Source organism: Pelophylax lessonae (genome assembly GCF_965119305.1).
Source record: "Pelophylax lessonae genome assembly, chromosome: 6".
NCBI lineage: Eukaryota > Metazoa > Chordata > Amphibia > Anura > Ranidae > Pelophylax > Pelophylax lessonae.
Window position 1 is genome coordinate 304044575 of NC_138773.1, and position 22258 is coordinate 304066832.

A 22258-nucleotide genomic window follows, 5' to 3' on the forward strand; every position below is an offset into this window, starting at 1 on the left:
TCACCACAGGGTGCCAGCCAGCCACCCACCACAGGGTGCCAGCCAGCCACCCACCCACCACAGGGTGCCAGCAAGCCAGCCATTAAGCATTAAACAAAAATTAACATAAGTACAAAAATTCAGCCCAGCGCTCACTCCGAATGGGAAGACTGGCGTGCTGCTCTCCTCAGGCAGGGAACTCCAAAACGGGTACATGGAAAAGAAAAGAAGAGGAGGCGCAAACACCTAGTGCATTACCCGTGGTCAATGTTGCAAATTGTTTAATTAAAAAATGCCAAATGCATACTCACAGACGCAGAGATAAAAACATGTTACAAGAATCCACCATGTGTGAACTGGAACAAGTCCTTCAGTCAGGAACGCTAACGCGTTTCGGGGGTCAGGCCCCCTTCCTCAGAGCTCTGAGGGGTAAGCTCATGTGTCAAGCAGTAATAGGAATAGACTACGACTTCTCAGGGCTAAGCTCTTCTGTTCAGGATTTCAGCCACTCAGATTTAGACAGTTGCTGCAGCCAGTGGCTCAGAAGCTGCTAAGGCTGTGTGTAAATCGGATATAGAATCAAATGGAAAGGACTTGGGAGGAGGTTTGTTGCCTCTGTGATCATAGTTAGCATATAACTGGGTAATTTGGATCATGCAGTCTTGTGTGTCTTGGTAAAAACTTTAGGCAAAATGCCCAGCCACACCCAACACGCAGGGCCGGTGCTAGACTATTTTACGCCCTAGGCAAGTCCAGCTACTTGCGCCCCCCCCCCCCAAAAAAAGGGAAGGGGTTAAAAACTCCTCTATGTCATACCCAGTGACCCTGATCCGATGGTTCCTCCATGTTATGCTTTCATACCCAGTGACCCCCCCCATATTCCTCCATGTCACACTCGGGGACCCTAATGTCCCTCTGTGTCACACCCAGGGACTTTGATGTTTTTCTATGTCACACCCTTGGACCCCAATATTCCTCCATGTCATGCTGTCATACCCACTGACCCTGATGTTCCTCCATGTCACACCCAGGGCCCCCTGTGTTCCTCCATGTCATGCTGTCATACTCAGTGACCCCAATGTTCCTCTATGTCAGACCCTGATGTTTTTCCATGTCACAGTTGGGGACCCTGATGTTCCTCGTCACACCTGGGGACCCTGATGTTCCTCCGTGTCACACTTGGGGACCCCAATCCCCCATGGCACACCTGGTGACCCCGAACTCCTGTTACACCCGGTGCCCCCTATCCTCCATGTCACACCTGGTGACTCTGATTCCCCATGGCACACCTGGTGACCCCGATTCCCTTTCATACCAGAGACCCCGATCCCCTGTTCTGGGGACACTAACTGGGCGGTATGAAGAGAGTGGCCCCCACTCTGCCCTCCTTCACAGTGATCCTGCTGATTCCTTCTCCCAGGACGCTCCTCTCCTGGACCACAGTGCTCACCACAGCTCTAACCGGCTCCTGGTGGAGAGAAAAGCAGCAGTCAGAGAGCTCCGCATGTCCTTCATCACCAACCTCCTCAGACCATTCCGGTGCCTCGTCACTTCGGCCCCAGTAAAGGTTCCACCCTCCAGTGCCGAGCTTCTGCTCAGGTTCAGCTCTCCTCCACTCCCTGCTTAATACCAACCCAGGGAAATGAATGGCTGCCTACCAGCTCAGTGCAGAGAGTCACTTCCTGCCTGGGATTAAGGCCGTTCAGCTCCAGCTGAACGGCCTTAACCCCATGCAGCACTCATCATGCAGGCAGCACTCTGGTGGGCTCCATTCCTGCCTCTTGGGGCCCCTCCAACAGTGGTGGAAAGCCAGGGCCTGATAGTTCCGCCACTGCCCAAGACACCTGGCATTTTTCTCTGTCCCTTCTTCCTCCCCTACCGCCACCTCTCCCCTCCGCTCACAATAATCATTCATGATGGAGAGAGAGTGCCGACTCCTGGCTGCGCCCCTAGGTGGCAATGCGCCCTAGGCGGCTGCCTAGTGGAAGCACCGGCCCTGCCAACACGGCAAAAGAGGACTTCAAGAATGGGAGAGTCAAACAACACTGGACAGCATGACTCCAGGCTGCAGACATCAAGACCAGGGCTCAGGGTAAGAGGCAAGGCATCAAGTACTCATGAATCAATCCAGGACAGCTGGCAGCAATTGAGGGTCAGATGGCTGGAGATCACCAAAATCATTGTAGCCGGGCAGCAAGAACAGGTGGAGGACTAAAGTTTTACGCGGCTCTTCACAAGCAGGAGCAACAGCTTTCTTGATGCTGTATGGTTGGAAAAAGGCACGTCATCCATCAGGAAACAGAGAGTAATGGCGCCCATTAAAAATTAGGTAGCTCCTTGTGCTCGACCCTATTGGTCTACCCACTAAGTGAGTCTTAAGAGACAATGTTGGCAGATTTGGAACTGGAAAATGCTCTTCGGCCAACTTTTAGGAGAGCGGAGTCTTGAAAGCACCCTATGTTGAATCCACTGCCCAAAGGGGACTTCGGGGCTATCCCCAAAATGTCCAGTCCAGCAGAATCTGGATGTGGTACTCCAAAAGGCAGGCTAAGGACATCAATGCCGTATATGTGCAAGTCAGAGGGAAACTTACTGCAGAGGTTCATAGAAAATTGAGGGAAAAATTGCTAGCAAAATATTTAGTTACTCTTTACAGCAGCAGAGCTGAAGAAAAAATGTTCCTCCTCCTTGGATACTAGCAAAACAATGAGGCATGCTGGTAGTGGGAGGTGTTATCCTGGACTGGCCTACAGGATCCCTTAATGAATGAGAACGAAAGCACATTTCATCACACTTGTATAAAGTATTCGAAACCCATACTTGTGTAAAAGTACAAGTGCTCGATCAAAAAGTGATTTGAGTAGAAGTGGAAGTGCTCGATCAAAAAGTGACTTGAGTAGAAGTACTAAAGTATTCAACATTTTTTGTACTTAAGTATTGCAAGTAGTTTTTTTTTTTAATTTTGCTACTCAAGTACTGAAAGTAAAAGTACCAGTAGTTTTTAAAAAAAATTTGCTACTCAAGTACTGAAAGTAAAAGTACAAGTACTGTGTTATGTAGTTATTAAAGAAAGAAGTCAAAAGTTTGAACATCATATTGTTTTTTATTATTTCAAATGATTAACCTAAAGGACAATCACAATTCCTTTGGCTGTAACTTTTTGTAAACAAAAACAGATAAAGTATGTCCCTCCCTTTCCCCTTTAAAGCATCCCTCCTTTTCTTCCCTGCGTGTTTTTTTTTTCTCCACGGCTTATTGGTGCGCAAAATCATCTATAAACCAATGTGATATACAACAATATATTCCAATAATGAAATAAAGGAAGAGTGTATGAAATCAAAGTCAATAAAAAGTCCATATATATAATGCCATAATGCCATATATATGTGACAAAACAAGATGAATATATTTTCAAAGGTGCAGGAATCAAACAGGTGCTATTCCAAATAATAGCTGCAGACTCCTCCCACCTTGTGGATTTTCCCCTTACCCGGCAGATGAAGGTAAGTGCAAAATAATATCCAAATAGACTCTTCCAGTGAAACAAAACTGCAAAACCTGTGCTCTCAACTTCCAGTGAAAAAAGCAAAATCAGCCTCTTACCAGAAAAAAGGTCTAAGGTGTACTTTTATGAACGGGTGAATTTTTTTCTCTGTTGGCTTCTCTACAGTTCTCCGGGGAAAATAATCTCCTCTGGCACCCTTTTTATGAATCGGAGAACTTCAGTTCGCCCAGGGTGATCAGAGGAGAACGGTTTTCTCGGAGATCTGTGTAGAAGTCAATGGGGCGTCTGTAATCTCGTGAGACAAAGCGAGATTACTGTAGTATGAAAATCCCTGGCGTGCTTTAACAAGCAGTGATAAATTATCACTGCTGAGTACATGAGGTTAATAAATAATAGTCCCCTTACATAAATATATATATATATATACACTGAATACACACACACATACATTGTATATATATATATACACATTAAATATATATCTACATGTATGTGTGTATATATATACATGTATATATATACATAAATATGGCAGGGGGACATGATTACTGTGTTGGGGGGTCTGAACGAGGAAGAAGGAAGTCCATAATCTTCCTTTTTCCCCCTCAGTTCTCCCCCGATTCTGTCTTCACTCCCCGCTTCACAAGCTCCAGGCTGGTGAACCCGGGAGTGTGAATTCTGGCACAGATCGCCAGTGAAGTGCGGGGATCGCAGCTTCATAGCCTGGCTGTTTCTGTGTCTGTCAATGACAGATTCCTGTGTGAAGAGCTGATCAGCGGAGAACATGTTCTCCCCCGATCATTTCTGTTTCATAAACTGAGAATGATCGGAAATGAGCTGTGATCAGCAGGATCACTGCTCATCTCCGTTTCATAAAAGGACACCTATGTACGCTTGTGACTCTCCTTGGGTGGGGGAGGTTCTCTTTCCCCTTAACAGCAGATATGTAAACCATTTTATTTATACATACAGTAGCATTTATTTTCGTATGCGCTGATTTACACATGACATTATACACATTTTTTCGAACTTCATGAAACCTGCCATCTACTGTTCTGGCAGTGGTCATTTTTATAATTGTATTGAGTAACTATGCAGCACAAAAAAAAAATAGAATAGAAGTATTGAAATCATCGAAAAAATGTAGTGAAGTAAAAGTGGAAGTAGGAGAAAAAAATTCTACTCCAGGAAAGTACAGATACCGCATTTCGGTACTTAAGTACAGTAGTGAAGTAATTCTACTTAGTTACTATACATCTCTGCATTTCATGAGGATCAGCAGATCCAGAGATATAGGTAGCTGAATGTATATTCAAATGTATTGACTTTTCTAGAAAAATTAAGCTTGACCCAGCCTTCTCAACCCATCAAACCCTTGTTCATTTAATTGATGAATAAATTGATTGACCAATAGAAAATCTAAGGGGTGAGAGAGCAAAATTGACTCACAATTTCAACGCAATTTCACTGAGCTTCTTACCACTTTTTTTTTCTCGCTTTCTTCAAAGATTGTGTTTTTGAAGGGTATATTTAGGGTAGTTAAGCAGGTTTCAAAAAAATGCTATTTGCATTTGTCTGGAGTTTTTATTTTTTATTTTTTACATTATTTGCGTTTGTTGTTTTCTTCTGGAAAAAAAATCAAAATAATTAGGCTAATGAGGGGCTGTTTTTTCCAAAAAAAAAAAAACAGTCCAAGATGAATAAAGTTTTAGTAACCCACTGAAAGAAACAGTCCAAGATGAATAAAACATTTTCAGTGGGTTACTAAAACTTTAAACCTTTGAAAAAAACATAACCACCTTAAATTTACCTTCCCTGTTGAGTCCAATGCATCTTGCGAAAATGTCAAATTTCCCTCAATGCCCTCTGGTACTTTGTCCTGAATATCTCTTTAACGTGTGTTATCCATTAGATAAGAATTAAGTCTGATTACATCTTCCTCATATTATTCTAAATTATATTAAATTCTTCTGTGATTGATATGTTCTCACAACTAAGAATTCACAATAAAATACATTATCATTTTTAAGAGTAGAAAAACCTTGTCTATCGTCTATATTCTTAGATGTTGGAAACTCAACAGCAACTCCCAACGGTCCCATAGGTCAAGCAGGGCCCGCTCTTATCCCCATACAGTTATGCAAACCTGTTCCTTATTTGTTATCTATGAAAGAAAGTTATGCCTCGTACACACGCAACGATTATCGGCCGACCGATCGCCCGTCTTTTGTCCAGTGTTGTTGTGTTGGTTGGAATGTGCTCTAGACTGCACACGAATTTTCTCGGCCAACAAAAATCAACTTCAGAAGTGATGTCATGTGCTGGTTTACTTTCCGTGTGTTTTTTCTTCTCTGAGCATGCCCAGTCTTGCTCATCAGATTTTTGTGTGCCGAAATCCGTACTGACTGACGGAAAATCGGCCTTTGTGTTTTGACGGCCAACAAAAATTTTATAGCCTGCACACCAGATTTTATTCGGCCGAAAAGTCGGAGTCGGTTGTCGAAAGCATCATACTAACAAGCCGAAAATCAGCCGATCGGACGTTGGCCGAAAATTCACGGCCAACTATCGACGCGTGTGTACGGGGCATTAATCTCAGCTTAGTTTTCACTATAGGATGTCCATCATGGGTATCACATGATTAAGCTCTTCCCACATCCATGGCAGGGGAATCTGGAGTCTAGCTGGTCGGTCTCTCCAAGAGCTCCAGATTGACGGGTGAACTTGGTACCAACACGATTCTATAAATTGGCTTCACTTCTCCCCCCTGGGGGTTATATCTGGTCTCAAACTTCCTGATGATCTGCAAAATTCCACGAGAAAGAAATTAGCCTACAATAACTGGATTCACCATTGCGCATGTGTAAATGTTCAGCGACTTGGCTGCTTAACCCCTTCTGGACTTCCCCACCTACATTTACTGCAGCGGGCCAGCCTCTCTGCGCAAAATCACATACCTGTACATGATTTTGCTCTTCCTGTCTGGGGCGCGCATGTGTCCAATCACAGCGGGAGCCAATCAGCAGGTCCAGCAGACCCAATGTCCGCCGGGACCTGCCAGCCGTTCCCGAGGCAGACAGAACAGCGGTTCAGATCGCTGTTCTGTGACAGGAGAAGACAGAGATCCTGTGTTTCTGCTAAGCAGTAACATGGATCTCTGTCTTCTTACAGTACAATCTCCCCCCCCTCCACGCACTCCAAAACCTTGTGGACAGCCTTCCCAGAAAAGCTGAAGCTGTTATAGTTGCAAAGTGTGGGCCAACCCAATATTGAACTCTAAGGACTAATGCCCTGTACACACTATCAGATTATCTGAAGACTTTTGTCTGCAGACTTACCAAAACCATATAATATGAGGTCAAACCTAAACACTTTCAATTTGTATGCAATCCGGCAGGCCCTTGCACTACATAGAAAAGGTAAGTCTGCAGACAAAAGTCTTCAGATAATCTGATAGTGTGTACAGGGCATAAGACTGGCAGCTGGAGAAATACTCACGTTTTCTATGTTTTTAATGTATGCGGTTAAATGGATTAAAGTGTTCATGTCATTCAAAGGTGTGTATTAACTTTATAAATACTCTAATGACCTGTTTGCCTTACAAATATTATAATTATGTAGGGGATTGTCATATATCTTTCTCCTTATTTTGAAGGTATACATATTCTATCTATAAATATCAAACTAATTTGAGTATTTTCACCTTATAGACTTGTATGTATTAAGCACATTCTGTTGACCCCTGACGAAGAGAAAGATCCCATATCTTGAAACGCATTGGGTCTCAGCTGTCCGTTGTGTGAGCTGTTATGAATGCCATTGTCTGTACCACTATGTTCAAACCGCTATGTTGTTTTTAATTGTTTGTAGCACTCTTTTGTGTCCCATGTTTGAAGTTTTTAAGGTTCTTGCATAATACAATTTACAATTTTATTCACCTATATTTTTTTTCTTCTACCATTAACATCTATGTCTTCTACTTCTTCGCCCTTTAAAGTCCCATTAGAGGGAATTTTGGTTTCTTCCAACACTTTGTTGAATCTATGCCACAAAGAATGAAGGCAGTTCTGAAGGCAAAAGGGGGCCCAACCCGGTACTAGCAAGGTGTACCTAAAAAAGTGGCCAGTGAGTGTATATATATATATATATATATATATATACATATATATACAGTGCATTGCAAAAGTATTTGCCCCCCTTGAACTTTTCGACCTTTTGCCACATTTCAGGCTTCATACATAAAGATATAAAACTGTAATTTTTTGTGAAGAATCCACAACAAGTGGGACACAATCATGAAATGGAACTAAATTTTTTGGATATTTCAAACATTTTTAACAAATAAAAAACTGAAAAATGTGGCGTGCAAAATTATTCAGCCCCCTTAAGTTAATACTTTGTAGCGCCACCTTTTGCTGCGATTACAGCTGTAAGTCGCTTGGGGTATGTCTCTATCAGTTTTGCACATCGAGAGACTGAAATTTTTGCCCATTCCTCCTTACAAAACAGCTCGAGCTCAGTGAGGTTGGATGGAGAGCGTTTGTGAACAGCAGTTTTCAGTTCTTTCCACGGATTCTCGATTGGATTCAGGTCTGGACTTTGACTTGGCCATTCTAACACCTGGATATGTTTATTTGTGAACCATTCCATTGTAGATTTTGCTTTATGTTTTGGATCATTGTCTTGTTGGAAGACAAATCTCCGTCCCAGTCTCAGGTCTTTTGCAGACTCCATTAGGTTTTCTTCCAGAATGGTCCTGTATTTGGCTCCATCCATCTTCCCATCAATTTTAACCACTTGCCGACTGCTCACATGGAGCGTACTGCGGAAAAGTGGCTCGTTATCGTCCAGCGACCCCCCCCTATTGTGGGCGGCGCGCGCGCGCCGCCGGAGGCTTGCTCCCGCTGTATTCAGACACAGCGGGAGTCGGGCCAGGGAAGGAGAAGCGGTGATCACCGCCGCTCTTCCCCGATCGTCGTGGATCGAGTGAGGAGATCCGCCCGCTTGTGTAAACAAAGGGGGCGGATCTCCTATGTGACAGGCAGTCACAGATTACAGGATTCAGCATGAACCTGCGATCTGTGTCACTCAATCCCCTCCCCACACACACGTCAGTAAGTACCAGGCATACAGGTAACCCCTTGATCAGCAATAAACTTAACCCCTTCCCTGCCAGTGTCATTATTACAGTAACAGTGCATATTGTTAGCACTAATTACTGTAGTAATGTCACTGGTACCCCCAAAAGTGTCAGTTAGGGGTCCGATCTGTCCGCCGCAATGTCGCAGTCCCGCAAAAAAGAACCCCCGCCATTACTCGTTAAAAAAAAAAAACAATAAAAATGACATAAATTTCCCGTAGTTAGTAGCTACGATAACCTTTGCGCAAACCAATCAAAATACGCTTATTGCGATTTTTTTTTACCAAACATATGTAGCAGAAAACAAATTGGCCTAAAATAATACATTTTGATTTTTAAATTTTTTTGGGGGGGAATTTCATATAACAAAATGTGAAAAATATTAGTGCAATTTAATTTGGGTACAGCGTCGCACGACCGCGCAATTGTCCGTTAAAATAACGCAGTGCCAAATCGCAAAATATGGCCTGATCAGGAATGGGGTAAAATCTTCTGGTCTTAAAGCGGTTAAAAATACGCTCATTGAGAATTTTTTTGTCAAAGACATGTAGCTAAATGCATTTTGGCCTAAATATATGACAAAAATTGAATATATTGGATATTTTTTAACTATCAAAGTGGAAAAATATTGTTGTTTTCTCAAAATTGTCGCTTTTTTTTTATTAATATCGCTAAAAATGAAAAGCGCAGAGATGATCAAATACCACCAAAAGAAAGCTCTGTTTGTGGGGAAAAAAGGACGTAAATTTTGTTTGGGTACAGCGTTGCATGACCGCGCAATTGTCAGTTAAAGTCGCACAGTGCCAAGTTGCAAAAAGTGGCCTGGACGTAAAGCAGGAACATCCTCCGGTGGTCCCTTCTTCCCTGTCCCTGCTGAAGAAAAGCAGGCCCAAACCATGATGCTGCCACCACCATGTTTGACAGTGGGGATGGTGTGTTCAGGGTGATGAGCTGTGTTGCTTTTACGCCAAACATAACGTTTTGCATTGTTGCCAAAAAGTTAGATTTTGGTTTCATCTGACCAGAGCACCTTCTTCCACATGTTTGGTGTCTCCCAGGTGGCTTGTGGCAAACTTTAAACGACACTTTTTATGGATATCTTTAAGAAATGACTTTCTTCTTGCCACTCTTCCATAAAGGCCAGATTTGTGCAGTATACGACTGATTGTTGTCCTATGGACAGAGTCTCCCACCTCAGCTGTAGATCTCTGCAGTTCATCCAGAGTGATCATGGGCCTCTTGGCTGCATCTCTGATCAGTCTTCTCCTTGTATGAGCTGAAAGTTTAGAGGGACGGCCAGGTCTTCGTAGATTTGCAGTGGTCTGATACTCCTTCCATTTCAATATTATCGCTTGCACAGTGCTCCTTGGGAATTTGTTTAAAGCTTGGGAAACCTTTTTGTATCCAAATCCGGCTTTAAACTTCTCCACAACAGTATCTCGGACCTGCCTGGTGTGTTCCTTGTTCTTCATGATGCTCTCTGCGCTTTAAACGGACCTCTGAGACTATCACAGTGCAGGTGCATTTATACTGAGACTTGATTACACACAGGTGGATTCTATTTATCATCATTAGTCATTTAGGTCAACATTGGATCATTCAGAGATCCTCACTGAACTTCTGGAGAGAGTTTGCTGTACTGAAAGTAAAGGGGCTGAATAATTTTGCACGCCCAATTTTTCAGTTTTTTATTTGTTAACAAAGTTTGAAATATCCAATAAATTTTGTTCCATTTCATGATTGTGTCCCACTTGTTGTTGATTCTTCACAAAAAAATTACAGTTTTATATCTTTATGTTTGAAGCCTGAAATGTGGCAAAAGGTCGCAAAGTTCAAGGGGGCCGAATACTTTCCCAAGGCACTGTATAGCTCTGATGAAGGGGTAGCTCCTGAATTGTGTTGGCTTGTAATTTCAGCATTATAAAGCACTAATTTTGAGCATAATTATTTTGGGTCAGTTACTCAAAAGTATTAACACCAGACACAACCAGTCTACTCTACTAGCCCCATATGTCTTTAGTGGCAAATATGAACAGACTTATCTGATGCTAGGTGTACTTGAACAGGTATTTTTCAGAGACTACCTTTTTCCCACTTAATTATTATTATTATTTTCTCACCCGAGCCAAAGCCAGGTGCATCTCAAGCTCCGCAATACGTCTCCCAACACAGGCCCGAATTCCATAGCCAAATGGAATGGAGCTGAATGGATGGTGATTCATCCCGCCATCGCGCAGCCATCTCTGAGGCAGGAACTTGTCCGCGTTCTGAAAGTAGTCCTCGTCTCTGGAGATGCCATAATGATTCAGAACAAACAGAGTCTGTGGGAAGAGATACATAAAATATTTGACAGGATGGAAATTCAATAACCAGCGGGGTTCTAGACAGCTGATTCTGCTGAATGAATGATAAATGTGGTTGAATAGAGAGGTAGGAGAATGTGCCTAAACTCAACTTTTTTTAAATTTTGGTAAATTTGTGGTTAAGCTTTGTCCACCCAAAAGTGATATTTCAGTGATTGGTGGATACTGGAAAGTTAAACCCCTTGATAGTCTCTTCTAACTCATGGGAATTTTTTTTTGTATATTATTATTTTATTCAGATTTCAATTAACATAAAATCTCAAGACATTACACAAAATTAACAGTCATATATAAGCATAACATATAAACTTCCTATAATAATAACCAATTTCCTTCCTCCCACCCCCCTACCACCCAGAAAAAAACAAAATCAAAAGAATTACCCAGGTCCTCTCCTATTCTGTTCTCTTCTACCCACACTCCTCATCAGGCTCCTACTGTTACACTTCATATCTCCTGCCCTCGGGGCTGGCCCTACCATGGGCCCCGCTGGGTCCATTGGACCCAGGCACCACTTGGAGAGGGTCAGCAAATTGACTCCCAATATTTTTTTTCCAGCAGTTTTGTGGGTCATCAGTTTGCGGCGGGTTACGGGCGACATTTCCCATCTCGTACTGCCGCCCGTAGTACAAAATGATGAGTATGAGGAAGCGGAGCGTCGTGTGATCGTGGTGTGTGCAATGACGTCAGACATCAGCGCACTCCATCTCAGGCAGGGCAGGCTGGATCTTCTAGAGCGGTGGGCTCGGCAGATACAGGAGTGACAGGAGGTGTTTGGTGGATCAGTCCCATGAGTTATGGAAGAATATATATAATATTTTCTAAATTTTATATTTTTATCAAATAATGGACGTGGGGGCCTTTTGTTGGGTGTGATTTTTTTTTTATGGGGGGGGGGGGGTAGCATTTCATTCTTGGACCCAGGCAGCACAATGTCTAGGGCCAGCCCTGCCTGCCCTTATTTCTGTCCTCTAGGCCCAGGTGGTTCTGCTGCCTAAGCTGTCTCAGTTATTAGCCTCAAACACCCAGCATCTTCATGTAGCTCTCTGCTTTTTTAAACTTCAGCCCCCCCCCCCCCCCCCAGACATCTAGATATTTCTCAAGGGAGTCCTCTGCTTCGGACATTGTTTCATCCATGGATCTCACCCAGTCCACCCTTACGGCCCATTCCCTCTACTCTGGGTTTCTGGCGATCGCCAAAGTGTCGGTATCAAGCTTTTAGCTGCGTTCAGTAGATGGGACACTAGAGTATTCTTATATACCATCACCCTTTTCTCCGTGTTGTGAAACAAGCAACTCCAAGGTTCCACCCGGATACATTTTCCTGTAATCTGGCAGATTGTCCCGATAATCCCTTCCCAAAAAATGTGTATTTTTGTGCACTCCCACCACAGATGCGCAAAGGTCCCTGGGCCTTCGCATCCCCTCCAACATGTTTGGGATATCGCTGCATCAAACCTCTGAGCTCTCTGCAGGGTGAGATACCACCTAGCAAAAAGCTTGTAGCACATCTCTGTTGTCATATCAACCAATGAATAACAAGCTAATCTCAAAACTTTCTTACTCTTTTCATTATCTCGAAGGGGTCCTAGTTCCTGTTCCATTTCCCTAAATATGGCGGGTATAAAGGCTCTATTTCCCTTAGCAAAATCTTATATATTTTTGATATGCTATGCCTAATACTTGCGGAAGAACTGAACAGTTTCTCCATTGGTCTCATATTATCTCTCCTCCACAAAGGCTGCAGTAGGGAGTGCACAAAGTGCTGCAATTGTGTATATCTCCATTTATCAAGTGGCGTATTCCCCCATTTTTGTGTTATTTCAGAAAATGTGCATAATCTATTTCCCACCATTACATCTAGCTCATTTATTGCCCATCTAACAAAGTATAAGTAATCCTCTTTCCCTGGTTTAAAATAATTCGTGTCTAATAATAAAATCAGGGGTGCATTATAAATCGCAGTGAAAAAATCTACACAAGCTATCCCATATCCTTAACGGCAGTGCTTTAAGTGGCCCAAAAGAGGTGCCGGTACTCTATTATAGCCTATAAATTTTTTCGCCCCCCCAGCCCACATCAGGGTCCCCACAGAACATCCCCCCCCCCCCTGGCCTGGGCTGGGACTCCGGAGCATGGGGACTCACTGGTGGTGACTGGTCTGGCTCTGGAGTGGGAAATATTCTTGGGGGGGCAATTGAGGGCGCAGATGTCCAAAATGAGCGTACTGGTTTGCTAAGGCGCACAGAGAGGTGGCGGTATGCTCAAGAGCCATATTTGGAAGTGGCGGTACTGAGTACCAGTGCATACCAGCCCACTTAAAGCACTGCTTAACGGGTTCCTAGTCAGTATACTCTCGATGTGCCTGTGAAACCCAAACCATCTTTCCCAAATCTACCCTGCTTTGTGCGCATTCAATTTCCGCCCAACTCTTACCTTCCTTATTATGTATCCAATCAGCTATTCATGCTATAGAGATTACCTGGTAATATTTTTTAAAATCGGGCGTGGCTCCCCCCCCCCCCCCCCTCCGACCCTTTTCCCTTTTCTAGTACTGCATAGGAAATTTTGGGGTATTTATAAGCCCATATGTATTTTATTACCATTGCTCTTAGCTTCCTGAAATAGACCTAGGGAAGGGTAATTGGGACCATTCGAAATATATATATAAGCTTAGGAGAATATTCGTTTTTACTGCATTAATTCTACCCATCCATGAAAGAGGTCTATGTCTCAGGGAGTTCAACTGTTCCTTCACCTTATTCAGCATTGGGACATAATTGGCCTTATACAGAGTCGTTAGAGATGGGGTTAATTTAATTCTGAAGTATCCCAATTCCTTTCTACTCCATACAAAGGGAAAATTAGGCTGAAATGTCAGAGAGGCCCGGAGAAAAGGAGAGAAGAGACATGGACGGAGGGCCGGCATGACAGGGGTTAAAGGGGTTTGGGACAAGGAGGGGTTTTCAGCCCAGTACCATAGAAAATATAAGTTGTGGGACTTTCAATTGGTGTTTTGGCCAGGAAGGTGTGGGACTACAGAAAGAGGTCAAGCTAGGGGACTCAAGAAGTCTTCAGTCGACGAAAGCTGCATTGGAGAATATTTCCCACCCTCCCTTCCATTTTCTTGTTTTTTCTGACTTTGGGTTTTGCGGTCCACCGCCCTTGTTTTTTATTTTAACAGAGGCTTTCTTCTTTTGGGGTGGTTCTTTGTCATGGCAGCAAGCGGGGTACAAGGTCCTGGTAGGTTAGTACGGTGCAAACATATACTTGTAGGGACCCGTCTGAGGTACGGCTCCCAGATGGTGCAAACTTATACTTGGTATAATCATCTGCTGATGATCTTCACCAGTTGCCAACCGCCCCATAGCAGATTTACTGCTACAGGGCGGCCGCGCTGCGATGGATCATGTGTGTGTGTATATATATATATATATATATATACAGTGTATATATATATATATATATACACATAATGTGTGTGTGTGATCCTGCATTTCCAGGTATTGGAGCCGATCAGCGGGTCTGGCGCACTCGATGTCTGCCAGTACCCGCCGATCATTCTGTACACAGGCAGAACGGCGGTCTGTCAGTATGGAAGACATTAATTATGTGTTCCTGCAAAGCAGCTACAGGGATCTATGCCTTCCCCTAGTATAAGCACTTCCCCCACAGTGAGAAAACACTGGCTAGGCACTCATTTAACCCCTTGATTGCCCTAAATGTTAACCCCTTCCCAGCCAGTGTCATTAGTACAGTGACAGTGCATATTTTTATCACTGATCACTGTATTAGCGTCACTGGTCCCAAAAAAGTGTCATTTAGTGTCCAATTAGTCCGCTGCAATATCGCAGTCCCGCTATAATTTGCTGATTGCCGCCGTTACCAGTAAAAAAACAAAAATATATGTCCCCGGATTTCATTTTAAAAAATCTGGTCACCTTAACCTAGATGTCTCAAAGTTTCTGGCATGAAGCCCCAATCAACCCTGTCGCAGGTATTTTTGGCATCTACTGACAGTAATACGGCCGGATCCTCTTCTTTTTCGCTTCGTGGATCAAGAGGAATGACTTGAGGCAATTGTCCCTCCCCTCCCGGCCAGACACAAAGCCCACCTGATCATTATGTATCCATTTTAGCAGTAAAGGTTAATCTCCCTGCTATTATATTTGCAAAGATTTTTATATCTGCATTTAAAAGGGACATTGGTCTATAACTTGTTGGTTGTCGGGTCTTTCCCCTCCTTCAAAATAAGAGTTATGTAGGCGAGCAAAGATTCCTCTCTTAAATTCTCCACTTTTCCCAGTATGTTGAAATATTCGCATAGTTTGGGAACTAGAATTTTTTGGATCCTTTTATTGTACAGAATCGGGTACCCATCAAGACCCGGGCTCTTCCCCAGGGCCATATTCTTTATTCCTCTCTCCACCGCTTCATGTGTAATCGGGGCCTCTAAATCTTCTAACTCCTCCCTGGGCAACCTTGGGAGATCAAGCCCTCACAGCCAGATCTTCCTTCCCTCTCTCCCTCCCTACCTCTCTCTGTCTAACATTATAAAGCTGAATTTAGTATGAGTGGAATACCTGAGCGATATCTGGGGATGAGTGCACTGTTTCCCCTTTCTCGTTTTTGATTTTGGGAATAAAGGATGCATTTTTTTTCTCCCTTACTGCTTTTGCCAGCCATTTTCCAGGTTTATTTCCCCATTGGTATTATTCTTTTATGACTGTATGAAATGCACTTTTTGTCTCCTGTTCCACAAGTGCCGCCAGTTCCTCTCTTCTCAATTAGCTCTCGCTTCTCTGGGATACCTTTGGGTCTAGTCTGTTGTTCCAACGTGTGAATCTCCCTGCATACAAAGATGGTTCATCCTCACCTTTTCCCTCTTACTTTGTGTCTCAATGCCTATTATAATTCCCCTTATGTAGGCCTTATGCAATTCCCACAGGGTAGCCCGTGAAATCTCTGGTGTGTCATTAATAGCAAAAAAACTCTCCAGCTTCTTCTCCACCTTCTCGACTATCTTAGAATCCTGAATGAGTAAATCTAACCGGACTATCACTGGGGCATAATCAGAGAGTGTAATGGGCTTTATTGTCGCATCCTTAACCACTTAAGCCCCGGAAGATTTTACCCCCTTCCTGACCAGGGCCTATTTTGCGATTGGGCACTGCGTGAGTTTAATGGACGATTGCGCGGTCGTGCAACGCTGTACCTAAGTGAATTTGACGTCCTTTTTTTCCCACAAACAGAGCTTTCTTTTGGTGGTATTTGATCACCTGTGCGATTTTTTGATCATGCGCTATAAACAAAAAAAAAGCGTCAATTTTGCAAAAATAACAATATTTTTCACATTTTTTTTATATGAAATTCCCCCCCAAAAAAATGTAAAAATCAAAATTTTTTAACATTTTTGGCCAATTTGTTTTATGCTACATATGTTTGGTAAAAAAAAAAAAATCGCAAAAAGCGTATTTTGATTGGTTTGCGCAAGTTATCGCGTTTACTAACAAAGGGAAAGGTTTTTGTCGTTTTTGTTGTTTTTTTTTTTTTTCGCTACTGCGACATTGCGGCGGACAGATTGGACCCTTGACTGACATTTTTGACATTTTTTACCAGTGACATTACTACAGTAATCAGTGCTATAAATAGGCACTGTTACTGTAAAATTACACTGGCAGTGAAGGGGTTAACTTTTTTTGAGAGGGAGGGGTTATATGTGTCCCTAGGGGCGTGATTCTAACTGTGATTGGCTGTGGCTTGAGGTGTAGGAACAGTGATCAACGGTCCTACATAGTAGAACCGTATGATCACTATTCCTACACAGGGGAGAATGACAGGCGGCTTGTTTACATTAGCCGCCTGCCTTTCTCCCTCTGCACCGACGATCGCGAGTGACCGGCGGACATCGGGTCCGCCGGTCACACGCGCGGGGGGGGGGCTCCGTGACCGCGCGGGAGCGCGCCTCCGGTGGCGCGCGCTCCCTAGACCCTCACAGGCTAGCGACGTAGTACTACTTCGCTTTGCCTGTGAGGGGCTGACCGCCGCAGTAAATAGTCGTGCGGCGGTTGGCAAGTGGTTAAGGGAGGCTAGTAGTTGATGCTTTATTAAGATATAATCAATACTTGAATAAGACCCATATACTGAGGAGTAACAAATATAATCTGTAAATTCTAGGTGTCTAATCCTCCAAACATCCACCAACTGATACTCCCCCAGTAATCTCCTAGTTTCATTCTGCCTTTGTAGTGGGAGGCCGGAAAACCCCGTTGATGAATCCAGATGCGGGTCCAATCCCATATTAATGTCTGCCGCTACAATAAGCCTCCCCTCCTTAAATACCATCAATTTCTTTAGAATTTTCCTCAGGAACCTATTTGGCTCTCTAATAGAGGAGTAAATGTTTGCAAAGGTAAACTCCATGTCAAATAGTCTTCCCTTGATGAACATAAACCTCCCCTCGGGATCTGCCAGCTGCTTCTTAACGCAGTGCTCCTATCAAATCCAATTGCCACTCTCCGTGAGTGGCTCGAAACCCAGTCACCATAGAACCACATAGGAAAAAGGAGAAATGACAATTTAATCCCTGAGGCATGTGTGATATGTGTTTCCTGTAGACAAACTACTCCAGCCCAATAATGATGCAATTCTTTAGATACCTTTATGTCTTTTGTTAGGTGTATTTAAGCCTCTAACATATATGGCACTAATGCGTTATTAATGTCTAGCTGTGATATACATGTAACATAAGTAAACCAAGGTACCTACATCCCGGAAACAACTTGAAACAATATATTCGTATTTGTGTACCTCTCCTAGTGGGTGCGCTAGCTACACAACCCCCCAAAGGCCCGGAGTGGGGATGGACAGGGCCAGATTAACGTAGGGGCTATTGGAGCTGCAGCTCCAGGCCCCTACCTTTTATATAGGCCCCGGGTTGGCCATATTCACTGTTACCGCTCTTCTGTCACTTGTAAACACAGAAGTCTGGCTTCTATGCTCGCTTCCCCAGGCAGCTCCCTCAGAACCTCCCCACACAGCACGAAGGCCGGACAAGGAGGTACAGTTGCCGATGCATGGATGTGTTTATGGGCTTCAGAGACAGCATCCCATGTGGAATTAGGCATGCATGGCTGCACCCTTCCTCCTCTGGGTGCATGCCAAGGCACGGCCCTTAAGGCCCTTCAAAATCCTCAGCACCAAGCCCATGATGCTCTTAATCCGGCCCTGGGGATGAAGCAAGCAGGTCCACCATGGACAGGAACACAGAAAAGGGACTTGTAGGGATTTTTTTCTGGTACCGTACTTATTAAAGATAATGAGGTAGTTTAATAAAACAATTATAATTTATTGAATTAAAAAAAAAAAAAAATGAAAATATTAAAAGCACAAGAGAACATAAACAGACAAGATCTTGACATTAAATCAACATCAGATTATACACATTTCTGTGAGAGGTTCCTGGGCCTCCAATTAGGTGATGTTCATTAGAGATGGCCTTGCGGTTCGCTACCCGCCAAATTTGCGAACACATGGCGTCGTTCGCGGCGGCCATATTTGTTTACATTGGCGAGAACTTTCCATGACACAGCCATGACACAGCCACTTTCCATGACACAGCCATCAGGTGGAACGGGACAGCCAATTGAAACATTCCAGCACATGGACAGTCCCCCTACCCTATAAATAGACCTGACCTGGCGGCCATTTCACATTCCACTTTTTGCCAGTGTAAGGAGAACTTGCTTGTGCTCATCAGGGAGAGTTTGCTAGACACATATAGCGTTGTGAAGATCCACAAAAGTCCTTTTCAGGGCTGGTATTTCGGTATAGGTCTACTAGTATCTTTTGAATTTAGGGAGAGGTATCCAGTGGTTGCTTTAGGGGCAGTTAGAGATCGGCTGCAGTCACACAAATCGCTCTGTTAATGTCCACAAAAGTCCTTTTCAGGGCTGGTATTTCGGTATAGGTCCAGTCTCTCTTCAGTATATGGACAGGTTATTCAGTCTGTGCTGTAGGGGCAGTTAGAGATCTTCATCTGCAGTGACACAAATTGCTCTGTTAATGTCCACAAAAGCCATTTAAAGTGCTCCAATGTCGTTATAGGGTCTATTACAGTCTCTTTAGTATAGGGAGAGGTATCCAGTGGTTGCTGTAGGGGCAGTTAGAGATCATCAGCAGTGACACAAATCGTTCTGTTAAGCCCCATACACACGTACCGAATGTCGGCCGAACGATCGGCCGTCTTTTGTCCGGTGCTGTCCTGTCGGCTGAAAAGTGCTAAAGACTGCACACGAATTTTGTCGGCCAACAACAGCCGACTGCAGAAGTGATGTCATGTGATGGTTAACTTTCCGTGTGTTTTTTCTTTTCTGAGCATGCCCAGTCTTGCTAATCTGCTGTTTGTCGGCCGAATTCTGTACTGACTGGCGAACAATCTGCCGTTCTGGTGACGGCCAACAAAAATTTTAAAGTCTGCACGCCAGATTCTGTTCGGCCGAAAATTCGCTGTCGGTTGTCAGAAGCATCATACTAACAAGCCGGCAATCGGCCGATCGTTCGCCGGCCGAATATTTACAGCCGACAATCGCTACGTGTGTACGGGGCTTTAATGTCCACAAAAGTCATTTAAAGTGCTCCAATGTCGTTATAGGGTCTATTACAGTCTCTTAGTCTTAGTATAGGGAGAGGTATCCAGTGGTTGCTGTAGGGGCAGTTAGAGATCATCAGCAGTGACACAAATCGCTCTGTTAATGTCCACAAAAGTAATTTAAAGGGCTGCAATTTTTTGGTATTGCTGTGCAGTGCACTAAAAAGGGGGTGGGGGAGGGGGTTAATCCACAGTATAATATACTTTGTAGAAAGGATATTATAGTGGATTAGTAGTATTATTGTGCACTGTGCAGCATTGTGACAAGTGTGGTGGTGAGACTGAGCATTTCTGCAGCAACACTACACACAGTGGCAAACTCCCTGGCCAATTATTTGTAGAACTGGTGTGATAAACCAGTGGCCCCCCAATACCACATATTGAAGTAGGGTGTTATCTGAGTATACTTTTACAAGTGTATTTGTGTCCTGCAACAATGTTGCCTCTTTTGCTGAGTGAAGTCTGATACACACAGTGCAAAACTCACTGGCCAATTTTTTCAACAACTGGTGTGATAAACCAGTGGCCCCCCAATACCACATATTGAAGTGGGGTGTTATCTGAGTATACTTTTACAAGTGTATTTGTGTCCTGCAACAATATTGCCTCTTTTTGCTGAGTGAAGTCTTATACACACAGTGCCAAACTCACTGGCCAATTTTTTCAACAACTGGTGTGATAGACCAGTGGCCCCCCAATACCACATATTGAAGTGGGGTGTTATTTAACAGTATACTTTTCAAAGAGTGTATTTTAGTCCTGCAAAAATGTGGCCTCTCTTGCTGTGTTGACTGTGCTACACACAGTGACAACAGTTACTGGCCAATTATTTGTAGAACTGGTGTGGTAGACCAGTGGCCCCCCAATACCACATATTGAAGTGGGGTGTTATTTAACAGTATACTTTTCAAAGAGTGTATTTTAGTCCTGCAAAAAATGGCCTCTCTTGCTGTGTTGACTGTGCTACACACAGTGACAACAGTTACTGGCCAATTATTTGTAGAACTGGTGTGATAGACCAGTGGCCCCCCAATACCACATATTGAAGTGTGGTGTTATCTGAGTATACTTTTACAAGTGTATTTGTGTCCTGCAACAATATTGCCTCTTTTGCTGAGTGAAGTCTGATACACACAGTGCCAAACTCACTGGCCAATTTTCTCAACAACTGGTGTGATAAACCAGTGGCCCCCCCAATACCACATATTGAAGTGGGGTGTTATCTGAGTATACTTTTACAAGTGTATTTGTGTCCTGCAACAATATTGCCTCAATATTGCCTCATATAACCAGTGCCCCCCCCCCAATACCACATATTGAAGTGGGGTGTTATTTAACAGTATACTTTTCTAAGATTGTATTTTAGTCCTGCAAAAATGTGGCCTCTTTTGCTGTGTTAACTGTGCTACACACAGTGACAACAGATACTGGCCAATTATTTGTAGAACTGGTGTGATAAACCTGTGGCCCCCCAATACCACAGATTGAAGCGGGGTGTTATCTACCTTTTTCCAGATATACTGCGATTCTCTAGAGACGTTTGTCACTGGGTAATTAAAAAACATGACAGGCAGAGGAAGAGGCAGAGACGTACGCAGGGGTGGTGGGGGTAGGGCAGGAGCAGTAGGCCGGAGCCTAACTGTGAAGTTTCAAAAGCCGTGTGCAATTATGACAAAGGACGCACCAAACTTGGTTGAGTGGGTCACTCAGCCTTCCTCTTCTGCACCCTCCTCATCCTCTCTATCTGCACAATCTTCACGCTCTGCTGTGTGCACCCCCAAAGACACCACCACCACATACCCTCCACTTGAGTCACTGGAATTATTTTACGATCCATCACAAGACGTTTGCGATGCGCAGCCATTGTTGGCATCGGATCAGGAAGAGGAGGTAGCAACAGCCGCCACTCAGCAGTCTGACGACAGTACCCAGATCAGCCCAAGGAGGTTGGTCCCCACTGTTGCTGCCTACTCCGAGATCTCGAATGTTAGTGGTGGGGAAGGTGACGTGGATGATGACGAGTCTATGGACGTCACGTGGGTGTCCACAAGAGAGGAAGAGGAAGGGAGTTCAGAGGGAGAGATGGACCAGCAGATAGGGAGCAGAGGCAGGCAGAACTTGCATTGCACAAGAGGTAGAAAGCAGACTGCAAATGTATCAGGAGCGAGCCATCAACCATGTAAGTCACATCTGGCGCTCCCAGGATGCCGGCACATGGCTCCGCGGTTCGCAGACTTTTGAGAAAATTTGCGGCTGGCGTTCGCGAACCGTCCTGGCCGATGTTCGTCCATCACTAATGATCATCATCTAATTGGAGGTCCGGGAAAATCTCACAGAAATGTGTATAATTTTATGTTGATTTAATGTCAAGTTCTTGTCTGTTTATGTTCTCTTGTGCTTTTAATATTGTAATTTTTTTGTAAAATTCAATAAATGATAATTGTTTTCTTAAACTACCTCATTATCTTTAATGAGTACGCCGGTACCGGAAAAAAATCCCTACAAGTCCCTTTTCTGTGTTCCTGTCCATGGTGGACCTACTTGCTCCATCCCCACTCCGGGCCTGTGGGCCATTGTGGGGGGTTGTGTAGCTAGTGCGCCCACTAGGATAGGTACACACA

General features: G+C 43.9%; 1 protein-coding gene across 1 annotated transcript in view; it reads right to left on the minus strand.

The window, feature by feature from the left end:
- The window catches only part of LOC309558749 (sterol 26-hydroxylase, mitochondrial-like), a gene marked incomplete at its 3' end in the record, with an annotated part of 95537 nt that overhangs the window by 42243 nt on the left and 31036 nt on the right, over positions 1–22258 (minus strand). The window contains exons 7-8 of the mRNA XM_082261796.1: positions 10745–10945; positions 6170–6287 (exon numbers count right to left, since the gene is read on the minus strand). Coding sequence (XP_082117922.1) covers positions 6170–6287; positions 10745–10945 — 319 coding nt within the window. The remainder of the gene's footprint in view (positions 1–6169; positions 6288–10744; positions 10946–22258) is intronic.